This window comes from Rhinoderma darwinii, chromosome 8 (genome assembly GCF_050947455.1).
Source record: "Rhinoderma darwinii isolate aRhiDar2 chromosome 8, aRhiDar2.hap1, whole genome shotgun sequence".
Taxonomy (NCBI): domain Eukaryota; kingdom Metazoa; phylum Chordata; class Amphibia; order Anura; family Rhinodermatidae; genus Rhinoderma; species Rhinoderma darwinii.
In genome coordinates this window covers 63,675,895-63,702,956 of record NC_134694.1, presented here as the reverse complement: position 1 = coordinate 63,702,956, position 27,062 = coordinate 63,675,895, and the positions used below count along the sequence as shown (strand labels likewise).

Below are 27,062 nucleotides of genomic sequence, written 5' to 3'. Positions count from 1 at the left end.
TGAAAATTAGTCTTCATGTATTTCTGAGCCCACTGCAACCGTTTCTGCTTGTGAGCATTGTTTAGGGGTGGCCGAATAATAGCTTTATGCACACTTGCAAACCTCTGGAGGATCCTACACCTTGAAGTTCGCGGGACTCCAGAGGCACCAGCGGCTTCAAATACCTGTTTGCTGCTTTGCAATGGCATTTTAGCAGCTGCTCTCCTAATCCTATTAATTTGTCTGGCAGAAACCTTCCTCATTATGCCTTTATCTGAACGAACCCGTCTGTGCTCTGAATCAGCCACAAATCTTTTCACAGTACGATGATCATGCTTACGTTTTCTTGAAAAATCCAATGTTTTCATACCTTGTCCAAGGTATTGCACTATTTCACGCTTTTCGGCAGCAGAGAGATCCTTTTTCTTTCCCATATTGCTTGAAACCTGTGGCCTGTTTAATAATGTGGAATGTCCTTCTTAAGTAGTTTTCCTTTGATTGGGCACACCTGGCAAACTAATTATCACAGGTGTCTGAGATTGATTACAATGATCCAAAGAGCCCTAAGGGTATGTTCACACGGCTTATTTACGGACATAAGTCAGGCGTTTTCCGCCTAGATTTACGTCCGAAAATTTGGCTCGATAGCGTCGGCAAACATTTGGCCATTCATTTGAATGGGTCTTACGATGTTCTGTTCCGACGGTCATTTTTTTTACGCCCCTCTGTCAAAAGGCGGGGCGTAAAAAATATGCCCGCGTCAAAGAAGTGCCTGTCACTCCTTCAGACGTAAATGGAGCCATTTTCCATTGACTCCATGGAAAAACAGCTCCATTTACGTCCGTGAAAAGTGCCTCAACATGCCATTACGGCTGAAATTACGGAGCTGTTTTCTCCTGAAAACAGCCCCGTCATTTCAGCCATAATGGACGCTGTCGTGTGAACATACCCTTAGACACAACACCATCCATGAGTTTAATTGAAAAACTAATAATTAAATGTTTATGACACTTAAATCCAATGTGCATAATAATTTGGAACACGGTGTAGTATCACACACTATGCCCATGAATATAATAGTGCTACACACTGTGCCCCTGACTATAATAGTAACACACACTGTGCCCCTGAATATAATACAGCATGCCCCTAAATATAATAGTACCATACTCTGTCCCCATGAATTAAATTGTGTCAAAAACTGTAAAGTAATACACCACACACACTAACAATGCCCCCTGTAGATAGCGCAAGTTACAATGCCCTCTGTAGATAGCGCCAGTCACAATGCCCCCTGTAGATAGCACCAGTCACAATGCCCTCTGTAGATAATGCCAGTCACAATGCCCTCTTTAGATAATTCCAGTCACAATGCCCTCTGTAGATAGCACCAGACACAATGCCCGCTGTAGATACTGCCAGTCATAATGCCCCCTGTAGATAATGACAGTCACATTGCTCCCTGTAGATAATGATAGTCACAATGCCCCCTGTAGATAGTGCCAGTCACAATGCCCCTGTAGATAATGCCAGTCACAATGCCCTCTGTAGATAATGCCAGTCACAATGACCCCTGTAGATAATGCCCAGTGTAGATAGCGCCCCCTGTAGATATTGCGCCTAACACTGGCAACAGAAAAAAAAACATTCTCGCCTGTCCCCACTCCCACGCTGTCCTCCAGCAACATAGCACTGGTCAGTAACTAGTCATCGTCATCTGGGGATAACGGCGCAGTCGGTGTGATTACGTCATCACACCGACCACGTCATTGTTAAAGCCCTGAATGGCGAGGCGGGAACTGATAGTTCCTGTCTCACCAGCGCAATAATAATCAATTGTATCTGCGTCCCAAGGACGCGGATACAATTGGGTGAGAGGTCCTGCTTCACCCCGGTTCTCTGAACCGGCTGTAATTTTAACAACCGGTTCGGGAGAACCGCAGCAAACTAGGCCCCCTTTTTAGCCACGGGCCTTGGGCACTTGCTCAGATTGCCCTCATTGTAATCTGCCCCTGAGTAGGACCACTGGAGTACGGGCATGAAGCTGGCGCCAATTGATTTCAATGTCTCCACTGCAAAGGAGTTTTGCAGTAAAGGCTTCCTGGTCATATGGTTGTCTAAGCAGGGGTGAACCTAGCCCGTCTGCCGCCTGAGGCGAACTATAAAAAGGCGCCCCCCCCCCCACAAATCTATCAGAGTTTTCTCATTCCTAACTTTACACATCAAACACGGAATATATAAATTTTTTAAATAGGAAAACATTTGATGTTTATTTGTTAGGCCCTGTTCACACAAAGTATTTTGACGAGTTTTTGGGCGCGGAAACCGCTCCGCAAAACTCGTCAAAAACCCGCCGAAAATGCCTCCCGAGAAAGAAGGGACATGCCCTATCTTCGCACGTTTACGCCTCTGACCTCCTATTGACATCAATGGGAGGCAGAGAGAGGGTATTTCGCTGAGTTTTTTGCCCGTAGCACTCAATGGCCGTGAGCGAAAAACGCGGTGAAAATCGCGGCAAACGACGTGCAGGAAGGACAAAATTTGCCTCAAAAACCCAAAAAACTCAGTGTGAACATAGCCTTAAAGTGCTGTTTGAAGTATGGAAAATATTTAAAGAATTATTCTTACTGCCAATCAGTGCAGTGCAAATAGTACCGTCTGCATAGCCCCATATCTCTCCTCGGCAGCCAGTCTCATTTGCGGCGAAACTCTCTGCAATTACATTCAGGCCAGTCCAGGACGGATCGCGCTTAGCGCTGTTTTGAAGCGGCACGTCCTGGGCTGGTTTCTTTGCTCTACCTGCTGTATTGTTGTGGTCTGCCTGTGCTGGCTCGATGCCAGTGGTGGATTAATATGATCTTTGGCCCTGTGCGGTCCACAAGTTATGGACCCACATCCCACACGTAAGTATCACCTACATGTCAAAGTACATCACATGCCACTCTGCGGACTGTCTCTTAGCCTGATCATCCGCTGCCACTCACACTTCCCCACAGCCCCCACCACAGTCATTTACATAGATTGTAAGACCAACATTACCAATAATACCGTCATACTGCTACTGAATAATACCCCATACTGTTACTGAATAATACCCCCATACTGTTACTGAATAATACTCCCATACTGTTACTGAATAATACCCTCATACTGTTACTGAATAATACCCCCATACTGTTACTGAATAATACCCTGATACTGTTACTGAATAATACCCCCATACTGTTACTGAATAATACCTCCATACTGTTACTGAATAATACCCCCATACTGTTACTGAATAATACCTCCATACTGTTACTGAATAATACATTTATACTGTTACTGAATAATACTCCCATACTGTTACTGAATAATACCTCCATACTGTTACTGAATAATACCCCCATACAGTTACTGAATAATACCTCCATACTGTTACTGAATAATACATTTATACTGTTACTGAATAATACCCCCATACTGTTACTGAATAATACCCCCATACTGTTACTGAATAATACATTTATACTGTTACTGAATAATACCCTCATACTGTTACTGAATAATACCCGCATACTGTTACTGAATAATACCTCCATACTGTTACTGAATAATACCTCCATACTGTTACTGAATAATACCCCCATACTGTTACTGAATAATACCTCCATACTGTTACTGAATAATACATTTATACTGTTACTGAATAATACCTCCATACTGTTACCGAATAATACATTTATACTGTTACTGAATAATACCTCCATACGGTTACTGAATAAAACTGCCAAACCATGATCACATATTACTACAACATTGTGTCAGAAAAAACCCACCATACTGTTAGTGAATAAATCACACTATATATAGACCAATATTACCACCATATAGTGACCTTATAGAGGTAGATGCCAGTTATACACAAGATATCTGCAAACCATATAAGTGATTACAGTATAGTTATATCGAGTGACTATTGTGGCAAATTTAAGTTTTTTACATTTTTATACTGCTTTTTTTTGGTAGGTTCCGCTGTAGAGTTTGGACTACGTCGTAGATACATTGGACTACTCCGATGATCTACTTTTAAAAAAATAAAAAAAAATGGTGAAAGAGGATTGCATGGGGGAGTTTAGATTTCAATAAAAGTTTTTCTTGTGTTTTTTTTTAATACTTTATTATGGCCTTAGTAATGGCTGCTGTCTGATTGAGAGCGTCCATTACTAAGAAGGGGCTTAGTGATAGCCAGTAAAAAGGCTATCACTAACCCCTATAATTACCCCGGTTCTCACTGCCGCGAGGGGAGTACGATCCAGTACCCGACCATCTGAAGCGACGGTAAGGCAGCAGGGCGGTCACAGGCTGGTTTTACCAGGCTGGGAAGGGATAAAAAACGTGGCCCTTCCCACCCTGGGGATGCTAGGCTGCAGCTGCTTTATTGTATCTGGCTGGTTGTGAAAAATAGCGGTAACCCCACGTCTTTTTAAAAAAAGAAATAGAAAAAAAATTACGTGAGATCCCCTCCATTTTTCATAACCAGCCAGATACAATAAAGCAGCAGCAGCCTAGCATTACCAGGGTGGGAAGGGCCATGGTTTTAGGCCATTCCGAGCCTGATATTACCTGCCTGCGGCCACCCCAGTACCCGCCCTTCTCTTCAGACAGTCGGGTGCTGGATCGTACCCAGATCTTCCCAGTACTCCTGGTGGCGGTGGGTACCGGGGTAATAATATGGGTTAGTGATAGCCTTATTACTGGCTAACACTAAGCCCCTTCTTAGTAATGGACGCTCTCAGACAGCTGCCATTACTAAGGCGGTAATAAAGTATTAAAAAACAGAGACATAAAGACATTTATTTTATTGAAATGACAACTCTTCCACACAATCCACTTTAACCATTTTATTAAAAAAAAAAAAGAAATAAAGCTTAAATCAGCGAAGTAGAACAATCAATCTACGACGTAGTCCAAATGGTCCAGCGGAACCTGCAAAACAAAAATTAGCAGTATGAAAAATAAAAATAAAGCTGGCTGCCCCCACAGACGTACAAACATATGAATAAATAGCTACCTTCGGAAACATATTAAAATAATTAGAAAAATTAGGCCAATAAAAAAATAAAAAATTATAACACCTTTCTTTTAAAGAGAACCTTTCACCTCCCCATACATGTACAGCTGAGTGCAGCAGGTAATGGGGAGGGCCGCACAAACTCTGGGGCACTTTACATTTTTTTCGTTATTTAGATATCAGTGCTGTAATATTTGGCGCCCGATATTTAAATAACCCCCTGAACTGTCAATGGGGAGGTAATTGGCAAGGGGGCGTGTAACATCGCTGTGACACTGTCCAATCAGCTACGGTCAGCGTTACAGCAAGAGCTGGAGAGAGAGCGCGTGCGCGCAGCTCCGCCACCACTAAGGAACACAAGAGGAGAAGAAGAGTGTGAATTCTTCTTCTTCTGTTTCATGGCATCGGAGCTGTGCGTGCACGCACGCTCTCACTCTTTAGCTCTCGGCAGACAAGGACGACAAGACTGATCTCTCACCTGAGATCACAGTCTTGTACTTGCCTGCCGAGAGCTGAAGAGTGAGAGCGTGCGTGTGCACATGATCTCCTCTCTCCAGCTCTTGCTGTTGACATTGTTCGCAGCGGATTGGGCAGTGTCACAGCGATGTTACACGTCCCCTTGCCAATTACCGCCCCATTGGCAGTTCATGGGGTTATTTAAATATCGGGCGCCAAATATTACAGCACCGATATCTAAGTATGGAAAGAGGGTAGAATTTTTTTTTTAAAGTGCCCCAGAGTTTGTGCAGCCCTGACCATTACATGCTGCACTCAAATGCAAATCTGTGGGCAGGTGAAAGATTCTCTTTAAAGTGTAACAACTTTTTAAAAAAATGTTGACATGTCAGAAGTTTTGATCAGTGGGGGCCGAGCACTGAGACACCTCCACTAGTCGCTAAAACGAAGCAGCAGAAGTGCTCGGGTGAGCGTGTGCCGCTTCAATTCTGTTTGGCTTTCCTTGGAGCAGTGTACAGGCTCAATAGAAAGTCTAGGAGTCCGTACACCGCTCACTCGGATGAAAGTCGATCATAAATGAAGCGGCACAGCGCTCACCCGAGCACTTCTGCTGCTTCGTTTTAGCGAACGGTGGGGGCCTCAGTGCTCGGTCCCCCACCGATGAAAACTTCGGACATGTCACTATGATATATAAAGATATCTATTACTGCGATTGGTGCAAGTTTTAATTACTTTTTATTGAAAATGATTTGCACTTTTTGAGATACAGCTGCTTTGTATCCTGTATACAGAGCAGCTGTATATAGCGCTGAGACCTGAATCCATTAGGTCGCCTATTACCGATCACATCTAAGTTATGAACTTAGATGTGATCGGTTACAGCTCGATCCTGCAGGACTCGCTGACACTGAATCAGTCAGTCCCACTGACCTGACGGATACAGGATACAGCGCTATATACATTATATAATATACTTATTTTAATTAACGGGGGCAGGTTTATGGGGAAGGATTAGGGCCTGTTCACATCAGCGTTGGCTTTCCGTTCCGGTGGTTCCGTGGGAGGTTTCCGTCGGGTGAACCCACTGCAACGGAAAGTCAAACTGAAACCACAGCTTCCGTTTCAGTCACCATTGAAATCAATGGTGACGGAAACATTGCTAATGGTTTCCGTTCATCACCATTCCGGCAGGTTTCAGTTTTTGTGACGGAATCAAGAGCGCAGTCGACTGCGCTAATGGTGACTGAAACGGAAGCTGTGGTTTCAGTTTGACTTTCCGTTGCGGGGTTACCTCCGACGGAACCCCAGAACGGAAAGCCAACGCTGATGTGAACAGGCCCTAAGGCTTCTTTCACACTAGCATTAATATACGATTACCTCTCTTCCGTCAGAGGAAGAGAGGATCAATACGTTAAACGGAAAGCAACGGCTCCATTAGAATTACCATTGCTTTCAATGGTAATTCTTTTGTATCAGTTGCTTTCCGTTTGTCTCCGTTCGCTAAGTTTCCGTTTTTTTTAAAGGAAACAAAAGTGAAGTCTGCAGAACTTTTATTTCCGTTCAAAAGAACGGAAACCTAGCGAACGGAGACAAACGGAAAGCAGCTGATACAAAAGAATTACCATTGAAAGCAATGGTAATTCTAATGGAGCCGTTGCTTTCCGTTTAACGTATTGATCCTCTCTTCCTCTGACGGAAGAGAGGTAAACGTATATTAATGCTAGTATGAACAAAGCCCAATACAACTAAGATATTAATAAATAAATAAATTTAAAAAAAAAAACCAACAGGGATTTGAACCAGCAACCTCCAAGTGTATGGCAGACAAGCTAACGACTACACTATAGAAAGCTTGAGTCAATGCCTGTGAAACTGTAGTACTTGAGGGTTTATTGAATGACAGGCACTATTAGTCTCTCCTATCTGCTGCGTGTGGGTGGTGACTGGTCAGAGACTCACAGTCAGACTGGCTGCCGCAGCTGCTGCATGCAGTGTGCACTGTGAGACTCACCAGTCAGCCCTATTTGTAGCTTTCCCACGCTAATTAAACACAGTAAAGCTACAAAGCCAGGAGTATACTGCAGGGGGGGGGGGGGTGTCGTTTTACTGACAGCAGAGGGCTCTATAGGGGGGAATCATCCCCCCACCATAGAGCCCTGACTAGTTACTATACTGGAAGGTTAGGGGGGTCTGAGCATCTGACTGCTCTAAAGTGGGGGCAGAATCCCCCCTATAGAGCTCTCTGCAGTAAGTCAGACGCTCAGACCCTCCCCCACCCACACTAATCCTTCCATTATAGTGATGTGAGGGCTCTATGGGATGGATTATTCCAGCCCCATAGAGCCCTCTGCTGTCGGTAAAATGCCCCCCTGCAGTATACTCACGTCCCGGTCCCAGCAAGGCAGGCACTTACCTCGTGGTGCTGGTGCTGCTCGTCGCTCCTCCTGCAGACTTGCTCCTCTCTGGCTGTATGTACTGTGTACAGCGTCAGAGAGGAGGAGGAGTATTACAGACGTTCGGCGCGTCTGCATGGCCCCTCCCCCCGGTCCAGTCCCGGGCTGAAAATGCCGCCCCCCCCCGTTTGGGTAGGTGGTGCCGCCTGAGGCCGTCGGCTCACCTGGCCTCATGGCAGGTTCGGCACTGTGTCTAAGCAACAAGACCAACTTCTTGCCGGAGACATGGTCAGACAAAGATTTCTAATCAGTTGGGATTCAACATCTGAGACCCTCACCGATCTTAGAAATGAAGGGGCTGCAGTTCTGATTTAGCGCTGCATCTGCTTCACTGTTTTTCCATGCACAACTGCGCTTGTAGAGGGTTAATAGGGCCATGCTGTAATTTTTTGCACAGGCACTGAAAAAAAGAAACAAACAGTTGTGAACATTTCTCAGGGTGTCTAATTGTGCAAACACTCTTAGATGCAGCAGCAACAGTGGTACCTGATCTTTTTTAAGTGGATGGCAAAGGCATCTTGGGTAGAAGATCCCAGAGCTGCGTTATCTAAACGATGCAATAAAGATTTAAAACGCATCTAACAAAACATTGTCCACCACTGTCTTATCCTCACTTCCTTAAAGGCAAAGTGCAGGTATACACGAAGGACCAGAAGTGAGTGGAGTTGCAGAGGGGATCACAGGCAAAGATGGAGCTGTAGCTACTGACACAGTTGACTCAGAGGAGCCTCTGAGAATGCCTGCTGCTAGTCCACGCTGCTACATTTTTGAGTGGAAGTCTACATGATGTTGGATCAACAAGATGCTCTTCAACAGACTGTTATTCAGAATGGGCGATCGGTAACCATGCAGATGCCAGGTGAACTGACTTCCGTAAGGGGCCATAAATGAGTTGTGGGGATGGTGACATGGACTTTGCAGCCTCAAAAAACTGCAGGCTTCATCACTATCACTGCCCCTAGACCTGCAGCAACAGAAGAAAAGGGCAGTGGGCAGCAGCAGCACTAGCCTGAATTGCCAGAATAGCACTGCCACCGGAGTGCACCCCTAGAGATAAGAGGAGTGGTCCTTAGACACCCAGCCATCAATAAAAATTTAAGCTGGTGCAGAGACACTCTCTTCATAGGGATAGGGACCAGGAGCCTGATGCAAAGGTGTCTTACCATGAGTGAGACTAGGAGATAGCAGAAGGAGGAGGCATGCGAATCAGAATGGTGGCAGGAGTGAACCCTAATATGAGAGTGGTCCAAGGGGTATATTCTGTTGTTGTTGATGAATGCCAACATGATTATACATATATGTGTGTGTGTGTGTGTGTGTGTGTGTGTGTGTGTGTGTGTGTGTGTATACAGGGTGGGCCATTTATATGGATACACCTAAATAAAATGGGAATGGTTGGTGATATTAACTTCCTGTTTGTGGCACATTAGTATATGGGAGGGGGGAAACTTTTCAAGCTGGGTGTTGACCATAGCGGCCATTTTGAAGTTGGCCATTTTGCATCCAACTTTAGTTTTTTCAATGGGAAGAGGGTCATGAAACACATCAAACTTATCGAGAATTTCACAAGAAAAACAGTGGTGTGCTTGGTTTTAATGTTACTTTATTCTTTCATGAGTTATTTACAAGTTTCTGACCACTTATAAAATGTGTTCAAAGTGCTGCCCATTGTTTTGGATTGTCAATGCAACCCTCTTCTCCCACTCTTCACACACTGATAGCAACACCGCAGAAGAAATGCTAGCACAGGCTTCCAGTATCCGTAGTTTCAGTTGCTGCACATCTCGTATCTTCACAGCATAGACAATTGCCTTCAGATGACCCCAAAGATAAAAGTCTAATGGGGTCAGATTGGGAGACCTAGGGGGCCATTCAACTGGCCCATGACGACCAATCCACTTTCCAGGAAACTGTTCATCTAGGAATGCTCGGACCTGACACCCATAATGACATAAATAACTCATGAAAGAATAAAGTAACGTTGAAACCAAGCACACCAATGTTTTTCTTGTGAAATTCTCGATAAGTTTGATGTGTCAAATGACCCTCTTCCCATTGAAAAAACTAAAGTTGGATACAAAATGGCCGACTTCAAAATGGCCACCATGGTCAACACACAGCTTGAAAAGTTTCCCCCCTCCCATATACTAATGTGCCACAAACAGGAAGTTAATATCACCAACCATTCCCATTTTATTTAGGTGTATCCATATAAATGGCCCACCCTGTATATTAAACTGTTGCACTGTGTGCATTGTGCTTTAGACATAAAATGATACTGTAAGGTTGTGGCATTTGTCTTAGGCAAAGGGTCAGGCTGGGCGACTGATGGGGCAAGCTACTGTCATTATCGCTGAATGACAGAGGCCATGGCAGCTCGTGTTCCATTTTTTCATGAGAGGGTCTGTCACTTTAACTGAGCCTGTTTTGGCCTTCAGGATGAAGCCGATTTTATCCCACATGTGGTCATAAATGTTTTTTCATTAGAAAGTAATTAACCCTTTCTGGACTGATAATTTTTTTTTCTTTTTTCTTTTTTGTTTTTCCCTCCCTGCTTTCCAAGAGCCATAACTTTTTTCTTTTTCTATCAATAGAGTGATGTGAGGGCTTAGTTTTTTTTTGCAGGACAAGCTGTATTTTTTATTGGTACCATTTTTTGGTACATACAACTTTTTGAGCGCTTTTTATTCAATTTTTTGGTAGAGCCGAGGTGACCAAAAAACAGCGATTTTGCCCTTTTAAATTCTTTATTTTTCACGGCGTTCACTGTGCAAGTGAAATAATGGTATATTGTAATAGTTTGGACTTTTACAGACACAGCGATACCAATTTTGTGTATTTTTCTAATTTTTTTACATTACTTTAGAGAAAAAATGAGAAAAGTTTTTATTTTTGGGACTTTACATTTTTTTTCACTAATAATAACAACTATTTTTACTTTTGTTTTTACACATTTTATTAGTCCCCCTAGGGGACTTGAACCAGCAATCAGTAGATAGCTGGTACAATACACTGCAATACTAATGTTGCAGTATATTGTGATTTTTACAGGCACCTGTAACAGCGCGATCGCTGTACCTGTCCGTTAGTCCCGGGTGTCAGCTGTAATGCACAGCTGAAACTCGTGAGCCTGCTCCATACATCACCCCCCCCCCCCCACACTCCACAACATATTAAGTCGTGGTGCGCGAAGAGGTTTAATGGGCAGCGGATGGTGCAGGGTGAAAATTACAATTTTCCACTGATATGCCATTTTAGTGCTCTATATGTTATGCCCAGTTTATGCCATTGAAGACAAATACCTCATAAAATATTAACCGGGTTCTCCAGGGTAAGGCGATGCCATATCGGTGGACGTAAACTGCTGTTTGGGCACACTGTAGGGCTCAGAAGGGAAGGAAAGGCATTTGGCTTTTTGCTGGTATTTCAGTTTATAATGAGGGGGTATATGTAATCTGTGTGGAGTACATCAGGGCACAATAAGAGGGTATCATAATGCAGTAAATAAATAATAATTCATAGATGTGTGGCCAGTGTCGCAGTGATAAATGGTGCCCAATCTTATCCGCTTTTGGAACACTGCACATTTTGCATCGCCATATTCTGAGAGCCAGAACTTCTTTATTTTTTCTTCACCGGAGCTGTGTGAGGGCTTATTTGTTGCGGGACAATCTGTAGTTTTCATTGGTACTATTTTTGGGTACATGCGATTTGACCAAGCAAGGTGACCAAAAACCAGCAATTCTGACGTTTTTTATTCTTTTTTTTTTTTATGGCATTCACCCTGTGCTGTAAATGACCATTTTATTTTATTCTGCAGGTCGGTACGATTACGGCGATACCATATGTATATCGTTTTTTTATGTTTTGCAGCATTTGCGCAATAAAATCACTTATTTATAAAATAAATTATTTTTTCTGTCACCATATTCTTAGAGCCGTAACTTTTTTATTTTTCAGTCAAAAAAGCTGTGTAAGGGCTTGTTTTTTGTGGGACGGGTTGTAGTTTTATTGGTACTATGCAACTTTTTGATAACTTTTTATTGTATATTTTGAGAGGGGTGGTGAACAAAAAATAGTGATTCTATGATTCTAGCATTGTTTCTTTACTTTTTTTTTGCGGTGTTCACCATGCAGGAAAAATATTATTACAGTTTTATAGATGGGGTCGTTACGAACGCGGTGATACCAAATATGTGTACTTTTTTTTAACGTGTTCATTTTTTTCCTATAATAAAAGTCTTATTATAGGAAAAAAAAGCATTTTTTGTTTATGTAACTTCTAACTTTTATTTTTACATTTTTTTAAAACATTTTTATTATCTTTTTTTTACTTTTTTAACTTGTCCCACTAGGGGACATTTAGACTTTGAGCTCTGATCGCTGCTAGAATACTAACTACGTAGTGGAATGTGTTCTAACTGTCATTGTGACGTGACAATCACTCTGACAGGAAGCCTAGAAAGACTAGCCTCCAGCTGGTCCTCCTAGGCTTCCATACATGGCAGCCCGGAGGCCATTATCTGGCCTCTGATTGCCGTGACAAGGATCGCCAGCCCCCGCAAATGCATGTGGGGGCTGCCGATCTGCTCTAAACCTCGACAGGGAGAGCAGGGCAGACACCCTGCACAGTTAACCGCCGCTGCGGTATAGCGCTGCACGGCGGTTAACTGTTAAAGCGCGGACTTAACTGCATGCCCAGGTGCTCGAAGTTACAGCTCACCTGGACGTGCATTTACGTTAAGGTGTGGGAAGGGGTTAATAGAGGCTGTTATCAGAGGAACTGTGGAAGTGGTTAGGAATGTTTAAAAGATGACATTTTGCGTGAACTCCATTTTGTATGATTGGCGTCCATTTTGGATAGTTGGAATCCATCTTGTTGCCTGGAGGAGACATTTTGAGATTAATAAGTTATTGCTTTAAGGCTAAAACATCTATGTCAGCATTGTCATTTATATTTTCTTGAGATGAATGTTTTTATTTAGTCTCTCTAGTATGGAGAATACTGATGAATATTTACCTATTTTTGTGTATTTTTGTGCCACAGGCAGGGCTTCACTGTGCCTCTGTTAGGTCTGTTAAGGCAGTCCTGGGGGCCTTCATTAGGCCCTTGGGCTGCCATGACAACCATTATCACCCCCCGATCTCGTTGCGGGGGGGCGATGAGCTGTCGGAGGGGGCAGCCCCCTCTTTTCAACGCCTCAGATGCTGCAGTCACGATTGACCTCAGCATTTTAGGGGCTAAACAGCCAGGAACATCGCGATCGCTGTTCCTGGCCGCTAGTCCCGGCCGCTGCGTATGGAGCGTGCTCAGCACATGAACACGCTCCATACATCACCCCCCGCCCCAGGACGTAATGGCACATCTGGGTGCGCAAAGGGGTTAATGGCACCATTTAATGTATCAAACAAAAATTTGTGCGATGGTATGGAAAATAGCATTTCCGCCATTGTTTTTTGGATTTTGATTTTACTATGTTCACTGCACAGTAAAAATTACAAGCTAACTTTGTTTCTGTAGGTCAATACGATTATGGCAATACCAAGTTATAGTTTTTTTTATGTTTGAATACTTTTACAAAATAAAAACTATTTGCTTAAAATAAATGGTTTCACACTAATCTGAGACCTATAACTTTTTATTTCAAGTGTGGGAGTAGTGTGAGGGCTTTTTCTTTTTGCGGTTCAAGCTGTAGTTTTTTATTGTTACCATTTTGGGGTACATATTTTGGGGTACCCACATTTTGGGGTAAATCATGCAAACCCCATGAAACATACAGGACATGTGTAGCTGTAAAAGACAGCAAAAATACACAGCCCAAATAGAAAGTAAATACTATAGGTAGATACCGAAAGTGAATACCCAATATATGTATAGCTCTGAATAGAGTGCTATCTAATAGGAGAAAGGTATAACACTACCGAAAATGAACCATACCTATAGACATGGTGGCAAGAGATGAACGTCAGCCTAGATGTGGCACAGAAAAAAGGTGCTCTCTTTTTTCTGTGCCACATCTAGGTTGACGTTCATCTCTTGCCACCATGTCTATAGGTGTGGTTCATATATTGGGTATTCACTTTCGGTATCTACCTATAGTATTTACTTTCTATTTGGGCTGTGTATTTTTGCTGTCTTTTACAGCTACACATGTCCTGTATATTTCATGGGGTTTGCATGATTTGACATTGTTTGTCTCTAGATGGGTTGTTGCTGTATACCCTCAGGTATAATTTCATCTATACCACTCTGATGCTGTTCTTTGGAATCTGACTTATTTTTATCATTGCTATTTTTTCTGATATTACGTATTGCTATTTATTATGTACTAATAAAGATTATAATATTTTACTAATATACGTGTCAGTTATACATTCATAGATATAATAGTGGGTGCTATGTCCCCTATGTTTTTTGGTTGTTCTCGCTGCAATGACAACTTATCGGCACAATTGAGTTGTGTCGCAAAGATCATAGGGTGACAGTGGGGTAATGGCTCAGATGCTATTAACTGCGACATCTAAGTGGTTAAACGTCTGAGATTGGCGTTATGTTTGATCTCGGCCATCAGAGCGAGGTGTCCGCTATCCCCTCCCAACTATGACGCACATGTATGTGAAATGTCCGGAAGGGTCTAAAATATAAAGTACAGCACTTTACTAGGCTATCTCCATCAGTTCCATAGAGTTTGAATAAAGCAGCACCGTGCATGCTTCATTCAAACTCCTCCTCCCTGCGGTCATGCATTGAGGATGAACACCTCATGTTCAGTGAGCTAGAGATTCTCGTTCTAGTAATTGGTGGGGCCCCCTAACAATCAGACATTTATCACCCACCCTGTGGATAGATGATAAATGTCGATCTTGGCACAACCCATTCAGGGGATTAAGGATGTCAAGATGTATTGCTTTGGTTTTTATTTTTTTTAATTCGGTTTTTGTGAGGATTTTAATTTTTGTCATATTTTAAACATAGTTTTTTCTATCGCACTTCAAGGCAACAGTGCTAAGCACTGAGCAACCATGCTAATATTTACATAAACTTGAGTGAATGAGGCCAAGTGGTAAAAATTGTTATATAATATTCATCCTACTTTTATAATTTTGTGTTTCTCTAATGCGTGAGAAAAAGTAGATGAAGGCTTAAAATGATAATGGGGGACCTGTTTTATTTGAAAATCCATTAGTCCCTTAAAGGGCAAATAAACTTTCAAAAAAACTTCTGACATGTCTTAGTGACATGTCAGAAGTTTTGATCGGTGGGGGTCTGATAACTGAGATCCCCACTGATCGCTAAAATGAAGTGGCAGAAGTTCTCATGTGAGCTTCGTTTCTGATCGGCTTTTGTTGTTGACCGAGCAATTGTTGTATGGGCCCAATAGAAAGTCTATGAGCACCAATTGCTCGGCTTTTCGAGAAAAATCGGTGGGGGCCTCAGTGCTCAGACCCCCACCGATCAAAACTTCTGACGTGTCACTATGACATATCAGAAGTTTTTTTAAAGTTTAGTTACACTTTAAGAAATGGATAAGTCCCAAAGTTCCAGGTAGGAGTATCAAATCATCCACTGCATCCTTCCACAACTTCACAGCAGCATCCAAGTTTAGAACTTGAGATCTCGCATTCTGTCTCAAAGGGCTCTGTTGACTGTTTTTATTATAGCAGTTACAGAACGGTAATTGCTGCATTAATACTTAACGATCAGTAACTTCTATAATAAGACAGTAAATAGAGCTCTTTGAGATAGAACGCAAGAGCTCGCAATAACCAGTGAGATCTTGCATTTTTAGCTTGGATGCTGCTGTAGGGGTTGTGGGGGGATGCTGGTATACCCCTTCCCAGAAGTTTGAGAACTGTCTCTTGCGGAGAGTTGGGTCATTTGCATAGTAAAAGTAATTCATATACTGAGGTATCTTGAACAGTTTTTATTAACATATATTTAGAAAATTATTATCAGATTTTTCAGACTATAAAACGCACCTGACCATAAGACGCACCCAGGTTTTAGACAACAGAAAATAGGAAAAAAAATGATTTGTTAAAAAATTATTTATTCTGTTTCACCACATTCTGAGAGCCAAAACTTTTTTTTATATTTTTTTAGTCGATTGAGCGGTGTGAGGGCTTTTTTGCGAGACGAGCTGTAGTTTTACTGCCACTATTTTTTGGTACATACCATTTTTTTGAGCACTTTTTTTATTTATTTCATTTTTTAAGCGCTACGGTGACCAAAAAACTATTTTGATGTTTTACATTTTTAAACTCACCGTGCGAGTTAAATAATGGTATATTGTAATAGATAGGACTTTTACGGACACAGCGATACCAAATTATTTTATTTTTTACATTGTGCTTGGGGAAAAATGGGAAAAGGTTTTTTCTGAACTTTTCATATTTCATTTTTTTTACACTCCTGAAAATGTATCTAACTTTTTTTTTTTTTACACATTTTATTAGTTCCCCTAGGGGACTTGAACCAGCGGCCACTTGGTTACATGTGGAGTTCCTGAAACAGCGTAACTCGCTGAGCTACGCTGTTTCCCTAACTCCCATTGTAGTGAATGGCAGTTATGGAAGCAGCGTAGCATGTGAGCTACGCTATATCCGTAACTACTGTTCAGTTCTATGGGAGTTACGGAAACAGCGTAGCTCAGCGAGTTACGCTGTTTCAGGAACTCCACATGCAATCAAGTGGCCAGGAGAGCACAGAAAGCTAGAACGGGGTTTAGGGGGCCCCGTTCTAGAGATAGGTGCGGGTTCCAGAGGTGGGACTCGCATCTATCTGACATTTGACATATCCTGTGGATATGTCATAAATGTCCTTCATTGAAAAACCCCTATAAATTCCGCGGTCGCTATTGACCGCGGCATTTAACTAGTTATAGGGGTTTGCCAAAAAACACATGTATCCCCTATCCACAGAAATGGGGTTACATGTGAGATCACTAGGGCTCCGACCGCTGGGACCCCCAGCGATAAGGAGAACAGGGGACTGAAAGTCACCCAGAGTACTACATGAGAAGCCTGGACTTACGGGTTCTGTGTCCAGCTTATCTGTTCCACAGCTCCATAGAGATCAATGGGGAACTGCTCGCGCATGCGCAGAAGAATCCCATCGAACTCTATGAAGCTGCCGGACACAGAACGCGGAAGTCAAAGCTTCTCATGCAGCGCTTTTGGTATCTTTCAGTCCCCATTCTCCTTATCGATCACTCATGTATCCCCTATCCTGTGGATATTGGATACATGTGTTTTATTGCACAACCCCTTTAAACTGCCAGGAACCGCGAAATTACTGTTCCTTGTCATTAGAGCAGCGTGTCAGAAGCTGAGCGTGAGCCCGCTCTATACATCATCCCCCCTGCTCCATGATGTGCCGGAACGTCATGGGTCGGTAAGGGGTTAAGTAATGAAGCAGTCAGGGGGGCAGCAATGCCGGGTCCCTTGACTGCGGACTATAAGATGCAGGGACTTTTTAGCAAGATTTATTCTTGCTAAAAACTGTGTCTTATAGTCCGAAAAATACGGTAATTGTTTGAAGGGGGTAAAGGGATTTTTAAATAAAATGTGCCCTTATTTATAGGTGATAGGTACTCATCAGTTACTCAAATAGGTAAGCATGCTACGAAAGACACTAATGGTAATTTGTTATATTTCAGGTTATTATGCAGGAAAACAGCTGCCTTTAGAGATCTTAAACCACTTGCATCTTCTTTTGTGGGATTGTGCAGCCAAACATTTTGAGGTCTAGTATGATTTTTATGAGTAATGCATTGGCTCTGAAAAACTGAAAATTTCTTTCTTTACAGAAGTATGGCAAAAAAAAAATCTTTTCATATTAGTATTTTTTATATTAGTAGACTGTGACAACTAAGTTGCTTAAGTTGAGAATGTTCCTACAATAGCTAGACTTCTAGAAGCTGTGTCTTTCTATACGTATAGACACCAGTCTGAGGGTAACTGTTTTTTTTTATTTAGAGGAAACATTCGGTAAGGTCTAAAATTTCTCATAATACAGTAGTTAACCATTATAAGGTAGTAATGCAGGATATCTGAATTGTGATTCTTCTTCCAATATTGTATCGTCTATCAAATAATAAGGAAGTCTTGATCAAACTCTCTTGTCTCATGGTGAAATTAAATGAAAGCTTTATTAAGAAAGAAAAGTTACGGGGGGGGGGGCGTGGCCGGATGAGCATTTGAGTAAGACGTGTTTGCCTTAGCTCCGTTACACCAGGCATCAAAGCGGCTCTAATCTACACTTTCCAGGACGATATTTTAGTCCAGGAGTAGTGCAAGCTTTGCAGGATCAAAGTTTATCAAAGTTTATAATGAGGAAAGCAAAGAAGAAAGAGAGCTCAGCGAGACTCACTGAGTTCTTCCTGTCCACGAGGTCACAAGATGGCGCCCGCACCAGACGAGACACAGAGTCAGGAGACAGATTTACTCCGTCGCCTGCATCTTCACTGACCAGTGCACCTGGCTGCAATCAATCTCCCCAAATGTCCTCCTCCACGCTTGGCAGAGAGACTTTCAGTAGCAATGTGAGTAACTGTGTGGGGATTCCTCAGATGTCTCCCTCGCTGCAGTTAGATAACGGGACGCCATGTGCTTCACAGTCCCTGCTTCCTGCTTCTCGGCCGTTTCAGCCTGTTACAGAAGACATGCTCAAAGATATGTTGGAAAGTCTGAGATCTTCTTTGCAGAAGGACATACAGTCAGCTTTTATGAATATTCAAGCTGAATTTAATGCATTGGGGGAACGTACGTCCCACATGGAGACAAAAATGGCGGAATTTTCTGGCGCCCATAATGAGTTGGTAGACCTTAACTCCTCCCTGGAAGAAGAAGTGGGGCTCATGCGGTTAAAAATCGCGGATATGGAAGATCGTTCTAGGCGCAACAACGTTAGGTTCAGAGGTATTCCTGAATCTATTAAACCTGAACAGTTGGGGGAGTTTCTCACTGACTTCTTCGTTGCTTTACTGCCTGATTCACCTGCACCGGATCTACTTCTTGATAGAGTTCACCATATTCCGAAACCTAAAGAGCTTTCTGCCGCCATTCCCAGAGATGTGATAGCTCGGCTGCACTTTTTTCACTTTAAAGAAAAGATGATGCAAGCTGCCAGAAATCCAGTGGATTTACCTGAAAGATTTCAAGAGGTGTCAGTTTTCACTGACCTATCTGCAGTAACTTTGGCTAAAAGAAAGGAATTTCAAGAAGTTGCAAAGATCCTGAGAATGCACAATGTCCACTATAAATGGGGATTTCCGGTAAAACTGGTGATCACGAAAGATGGAAGGAAGGTGATTGCAAATTCGCCAGGAAAAGTGATGCAATTACTTAAAGAATGGCAGTTACTCCCGTCTGCTTCTTCAAGTTCTTCTCCGAGACAGAAATCTACACCTCGGCTGGAAGAAGAGTGGGTAACTAAATCTTCACATTGACTGAACTGTGATGGCTGTGCTGCAAAGATATGATGGCATAGGGTCTGCTTGGCAGGCCTTGGAAGTTATGACATGTTCCTGGACTACTTCTGTTGTTTATTTCTGAAGATGGAGCTACATGTGTATGCCTTGGTACGGTTCATGCTGAAACACTGCAAGTGATGTGTTTCTTTTTCCCCCCTTTGCATCCTGCAAATGGATGTGAAGTTTTCCTGGTTTGTAACTTGTTCACTGACTGTTTGTCAGCTGTAATTTCTGTTCTGTTTTTTGGACTATATCAGGCATATCTACATTGCTATGTATTTCATATTGTCATGGCTTTTTATTTGTCAGTGGGATGTCTAACTGTGGGGAAGTTAGCGGGCAGTAACTGTGCACTAAGATGGTGATACAATTAGTTTCCATTAATGTGAAGGGTCTTAACAGTCCCTTTAAAAGATCTATTCTGTGGAAAGAAGCCCATAGGTCTCATGCGGATATTATCTGTGTTCAAGAAGCGCATTTAAATCAGGCGGATATATGTCGATTACATCACAAGCAATTTCCACATATCTTTGTCTCTCCTGCCCTGAATAAGAAGAGGGGAGTGGCTATTGCAATTAAAAAATCGGTGGCCTTCACGTTACGATCGTCTCATATAGATCCGTATGGGCGCTATGTTATGCTGATCTGCGATATTAATAATGTTACTTATACTTTGGTGTCCATTTATGCTCCGAACCAGAAGCAGACCAAATTTTTCCAGTCCATTTTTAAAATCATTAACAAACATAAACTGGGCTCAGTATTGATTCTAGGGGATTTTAACAAAGTGATGTGGTCCTCGTTGGATACTACGGGTCCTGGTGGGGCCGATAGACCCTCTGAGCTATTTAACCTTACTCATAAGGAGGCCGGAGTGGATGTATGGAGGTTGCAACACCCATCAGAACGAGATTATACTTTCTTCTCCCATCCACACAAGACTTACTCTCGTATAGATTTGATCCTTACTGATGCTGTGTTGTTCCAACGTGTTTTGTCATCTGGTATTGGAAATATAGATTGGTCCGATCACGCTCCAATATGTATTTCTATAGCGGAACAATATAATTCTACACCAACATCCTTGTGGCGTCTAAATAATTATTTCTTACAGTCCACTAAACATGGAGATAGCCTGGAAAAGTTATTACATACCTTTTATTCGGAGAATAACACTGGGGATGTCACTCATAATACATTGGGGTGTGTGCATAAAGCGTATATGAGAGGTCACTTTATTAAGATTGCATCCAGGGATAAGAGACAGAGGGCTGAGATGCGTTTTCATTTATCCTCTACCATTACTCAACTCAGTGGGGATAATAAACGAGTTTATTGTCCTTTGAGGGCAGATATGATTAAGAACTTGCAACATCAGTTATATCAACTGGACTTATACAAATATGAACAAGCCTTGAGGAAGATTAGAGCGAGATACTATGGCTATAGTAATAAAGCTAGTGCGTTGTTAGCATCACACCTTAAACAGCGTTCCTCCCAATCTAGAATCCCTTTTTTGTATAACACTAAAAATGAGAGAGTTTTTAATCCCCAAGATATAGCTAATGTGATGGCGGACTATTATGCTGATTTATACAATCTTAAAAATAATCTGGGTACTCCGCAACCTACGCTCCCTGATATATCCTCCTTCTTGGAACGTGTACATCTGCCCTCAGCTTCATCTATGCAGTTAGCGGATTTGTCTGCCCCTATTTCTGAGTCTGAGATATTGCAAGCCATTAACCCCTTAAGGACGCAGCCTAGTTTGGGCCTTAAGGCTCAGAGCCCATTTTTCAAATCTGACATATTTCACTTTATGTGGTAATAACGTCGGAATGCTTAAACCTATCCAAGCGATTCTGAGATTGTTTTCTCGTGACACTTTGGGCTTCATGTTCGTGGTAAAATTTGGTCGATATATTCAGTCTTTATTTGTGAAAAATTGCAAAATTTAGAGAAAATTTACAAAAAATAGCATTTTTCAGAATTTAAATGCATCTGCTTGAAAAACAGACGGTTATACCACCCAAAATAGTTACTAGTTCACATTTCCCATATGTCTACTTTAGATTGGCATCGTTTTTTGAACATTATTTTATTTTTCTTGGACGTTACAAGGTTTAGAACATAAACAGCAATTTCTCATATTCTTAAGAAAATTTCAAAAGCCTTTTTTTGAAGGTGCCAGTTCAGTTCTGAAGTGGATTTGAGGGGCCTATGTATTAGAAACCCCCATAAAACACCCCATTTTAAAAACTAGACCCCTCAAAGTATTCAAAACAGCATATAGAAAGTTTTTTAACCCTTCAGGCATTTCACAGGAATTAAAGCAAAGTGGAAATGAAATTTGCAAATTTCATTTTTTCTGCTGAATTTCAATTTTATTCAATTTTTTTTTAGTAACAGAGAAGGTTTTACCAGAGAAACACTACTAAATATGTATTGTCCAGATTCTGCAGTTTTTAGAAATGTCCCACATGTGGCCCTACTGCGCTCGTGGACTAAAACACAAGCCCTAGAAGCAAAGAAGCACCTAGTGCATTTTGAGGCCTCTTTTTTATTAGAATATATTTTAGGCAGCATGCCAGGTTTGAAGAGGCGTTGAGGTATCAAAACAATGGAAACCCACCAGAAGTGACCCCATTTTGGAAATTACACCCCTCAAGGAATTCATTTATGGTTTTTGTTATCATTTTGACCGCACAGTTTTTTCACAGCACCTATTTGAATTGGGCTGTGAAATGAAAAAAATGATATTTTTTCCAATAAGATGTCATTTTTGATCAAAATTTCTTATTTTCACAAGGAACAACATACCCCATTTTGTTGCCCAATTTGTCCTTAGTGCGGCAATACCCCATTTGTGGTGATAAACTGCCCTTTGGGCCCATGGGAGGGCTCAGAAGGAAAGGACCACCATTTGGCCTACTGGAGCTTTTCTGGTGCTAAGTCATGTGTGCAGAAGCCCCTGAGGTACCAGTACAGTTGAAACCCCCGAGAAGTGACCCCATTTTAAAAACTACACCCCTTAAGACATTCATCTAGAGGTGTAGTGAGCATTTTGACCCCACAGGTACTGTGTAAAAGATAATGCGCAGCAGATGGTGCAGTGTGAGATTTGCAATTTTATATATGTATATGCCATGTCAGTGTCCAATATAGTGTGCCCAGCATGCGCCACCGGAGATATACACCCCTTAAATTGTAATGTGGGTTCTCCTGGGTACGACAATACCCTACATGTGGCTGTTATCAGCTGCCTGGGCATACGGCAGGGCTCAGAAGGGAAAGATGAGGGGGGTAAGCTGTGCGGAGTGCATCAGGGTAAATTAAAAATCAAGGGATGTATGATACATTTTAAAACAATCTTTTATACAGAGCCCTGGTTTTTCGGGACACGTGTCACATTGGTATATTGTGTTCTTCCTTATCCCCCTCTTATAGCAGACTCTGCACCTCTTTTGACTCTTTCCCTTTCCACCGGTTTGGGGACCTTCTCCTGGAAAGTGTTGCCCTGGTACGATGCGTGTGGCCTCGCTTCCAGAAGTACTGGGTGCCCCCCCTTCCTGGTCCCTAAAGATTAGATCTTGAAATTCCAGGAAAGTTCCCCTCTGGCCTGCACATCGACGTAGCACATACGCATTGTACAAAGCCATCTGTATGATGTGCCCGGCCAGCTTCTTATACCACACCGCATGGCGCTGTAGGGCTTCAGGACTTGATTTGACAAGTCCATCCCTCCCATGTACCTATTGTAGTCCAGGATGCAGTCTGGTTTGGGGGTGGCCTTTCCTTCATATATCCTAAACCTGTAGGTATACCCTGATGCACTCTCGCACAGCTTATACATCTTCACGCCATACCTTGCCCTCTTACCTGGCAGGTACTGGCGGAATTGAACCCTCCCTTTAAAATGTACCAGGGACTCATCAATAGAAAAACACTTCTCGGGGGTGTATGCTTGGGAAAACCGGGCACTGGAACGGTCTAATAGGGGTCTCCGTTTATACAAACGGTCAAAACTGGGGTCATCTCGGGGTGGGCACGGCTCATTATCAGTATAATGTAAGAAGCGAAGTATTGCCTCATTTATTTATTTTTTTAGGTTCCAGTTCATTTCTGAAGTTGCTTTGAGGGGCCCATATATTAGAAACCCCTGTCAAACACCCCATTTTAGAAACTAGACCCCTCAAAGTATTCACAACAGCATTTAGAAAGTTTATGAACCCTTTAGGTGTTTCACAGAAATTTAGAGCAAAGTAGAGGTGAAATTTACTCTTTTTATACCATTTTTTTTATAACACAAAAGGATTTATCAGAGAAACGCAACTCAATACTTATTGCCCAGATTCTGCAGTTTAGAGAAATATCCCACATGTGGCCCTCGGGCGGTAATGGACTGAAGCACCGGCCTCCGAAGCAAAGGAGCACCTAGCGGATTTTGAGCCCTCTTTTTTATTAGGCACCATGTCCGGTTTGAAGAGGTCTTGTGGTGCCAAAACATTGGAAACCCCCCAAAAGTGACCCCAATTTGGAAACTAGACCCCTTGAGGAATCCATTGTAGTTTTCTTGGGGTGCATGCGGCTTTTTGATCAGTTTTTATTCCATTTTTAGGTGGCGTGGTGACTAATAAACAGCAATTCTACTATTGTTTTTGTATACTTTTTTTTTTACAGCGTTCACCGTGCGCTATAAATGACATATTCACTTTATTCTGCGGGGCGATACGATTACGGCGATACCAGATGTTTATAGTTTTTTTTTATGTCTTATGGCGTTTGCACAATAAAATACGTTTTGTAAACAATCATTCACTTTTTGTGTTACCTTATTCTAAGAGCCAGAACGTTTTTATTTTTCAATCAATAAAGCCGTGCGAGGACTTTTTTTTTTGCGTAACGAACTGTATTTTCCATCAGTACCATTTTTCGCTACATGCGACTTTTTGATCTCTTTTTATTCCATTTTTTGGGAGGTGAAGTGACCAAACAATTGTGATTGTGGTACGGTTTATTAATATTTTTTTTTACGGCGTTCACCGTGCGGGATAAATAACAAAATAATTTTGTAGTTCAGGCCGTTACGGACGCGGCGATACCAATTATGTATAGTTTATTTGTTTGTTTATATATTTTTATTAATAATAAAGGACTGATAAGGGAAAAAGTGGGACTTTTACTTTTATTACTTTTAAAACTTTTATTTTCTTATTTTTACACATCTTTTTTTAACTTTTTTTTTACTTTATTACTTTGTCCCACTAGGGGACATGAGGGCAGGAGGCCCTGATCGCTATTCTAATACACTGCACTACATGCGTAGTGCAGTGTATTAGAACTGTCAGCTACTCACTGACAGCAAGCATAGTGGGTCCTGACGTTGTCAGGACCCACTAGGCTTCCGTCTATGGCATAGCCGGACGCCATTGTTTGGTGTCCGGTTGCCATAGTCACCATCGCCGGCCGCTATCGCGTAGCAGGCCGGCGATGGCAGCTTAACCCCTAAAAAGCCGCGATCTCTATAGAACGCGGCTTTTAAGGGGTTAATCAGCGGGGACACAGCGATCGGTCCCCGCTGTAGGAGCTGTGACAGCTGCTGAACAAGACAGCAGCGTCACAGCTCCTGTATGTGTCGGGAGGACGGCCGAAACGGCCGTTACTCCCGAGACGTACTATTACGGCATGGAGCGCGAACGATACAGCTGCCATGACGTAATAGTACGTCAAGGAGCGGGAAGGGGTTAAGGCCTTGAAGCCGAACAAAGCTCCGGGGCGAGACGGTTTCACGACTGACTATTATAAGAAATTCAGTTCTATTCTTGTGCCTTTTCTGTCAGAGGTATTCAACTCGGTCCAGCGTGGAGGGACCTTTCCTAAAGAAATGCTGGAAGCCATGGTAGTAATTTTGCCAAAAGGGGGGAAATCCCCAGATAGACCAGGTAATTTTAGACCCATATCACTCTTAAATACAGACCTTAAACTGTACTCAAAAATTATTGCGGAGCGCCTGGCTAAAGTATTGCCTGACCTCATACACCAAGATCAAGTGGGGTTCGTTAAAGGTAGGCTGTCCTCGGATGGCAATAGGAGACTCGTGAACTTATTGAGTTCAATTGAGGGGGATCGGACGCCTTCTCTGCTTCTTTCTCTTGATGCAGAGAAGGCTTTCGACAGGGTTCATTGGGGTTATTTGGGTGAAATCTTAACTAAATTCGGTATTACTGGGATAGCTCATCATAGTATTATGGCCCTATACACTTTTCCATCAACAATGGTATATACGTCTGGATGCTCATCTATGTGTTTTGGGATTACAAATGGAACTAGGCAGGGGTGTCCCCTATCCCCACTTATCTTTACTTTTGTCATGGAACCCCTAGCAGCCTTAATTCGTTCCTGTCCAGAGATCAGTGGTATTAAAGTTGGGAATACGGAACACAAGATTGGTTTATTCGCGGACGATGTGATTATTGCGATGTCTAATCCCACCTTCTCAGTATCTGCAGTTGCTAAGATTTTGGAACAGTTTAGTCAGGTTTCCTATTACAAGCTGAATGTGAGTAAGTCTGTAATACTAGGTATGAATCTATCACATGATCTTAAGACGTCTTTGCAAAACGCATATTCCTTTGTATGGGCAGTTGACTCTATTCCATACTTGGGTATACAGCTGACTTATCCTACTTCCCTTTTCCATAAATATAATTACCTTCCACTATTACAACAGGTTGAGAAAGAATTAGCTACTTATTTAAAATACGAGGCATCCTGGGTTGGCAGGATCTCGACTATTAAAATGATGGTGTTACCTAAAATATTATATGTGTTTCGTAATTTTCCGATCTACCTGTCCAGAACCTATCTTAAAAAACTTCAGAGTATAGTTAACAGGTATGTCTGGAAAAATTCTCGACCTCGAATTTCAGCCAAAGTTTTATATAGACCTATTAATAAAGAGGGTTTGGGCCTTCCGCAGATGTCTCACTACTATTATGCTGCCATCTTAGATCAGGTTCGGTTCTGGCATATCAAACATCCTACAAAACATTGGATGTGTATGGAAAAAGGGCTGCGGGCTAATATTCCAGTTGATGCCCAATTGTGGTTACTTTCTACAGGGGGTAAATTGCCTAGGTCGCAATTCTTAACACTAGATGCAGGGTTTCGAGTGTGGAAAAAATTTTGTGGGAAGGATCCTATTTTCCCATTGAGATATCCTGATATTCCTCTTCGCCTTATTCCCTTTCTAATTCCTAATTTAGTGATCCATAACTGGATGGATGAGGGTATTGAAACTATTTCTGATCTCATGGAAAATAATCACTTGATGACGTTTGCTGATATATGTCACAAGTTCGCATTATCCAAGAATGATTTTTTTAAATACTTGAGGGTGAGACATCTGCTGAACTCCTTTCCTGCTTATACTGAGGTTCCTAGATCTGTTGAGGAAGTAGCATTCAAAAATCTGAATAGAACATCGAAAGGTATCTCTAGAATTTATGCGGTGTTATGTGGGTTAGTATCTAAATCTAAAATGGTCTGTCTATCTCGGTGGGAAAGGGATTTGGACTTATCTATTACTTTAGAAGATTGGGAATCTACTTTTCAGCTGGCCGGTTCTCTTTCAAAATGTGCTACACA

General features: G+C 42.2%; 1 protein-coding gene across 2 annotated transcripts in view; it reads left to right on the top strand.

Moving 5' to 3' along the window:
- Positions 1–27,062, top strand: part of TEX11 (testis expressed 11) — a 963,534-nt gene that overhangs the window by 507,403 nt on the left and 429,069 nt on the right. For both annotated transcript variants that reach the window (XM_075835681.1, XM_075835680.1), the window contains exon 15: positions 17,601–17,686. In XM_075835681.1, the coding sequence (XP_075691796.1) occupies positions 17,601–17,686 (86 nt within the window). The remainder of the gene's footprint in view (positions 1–17,600; positions 17,687–27,062) is intronic.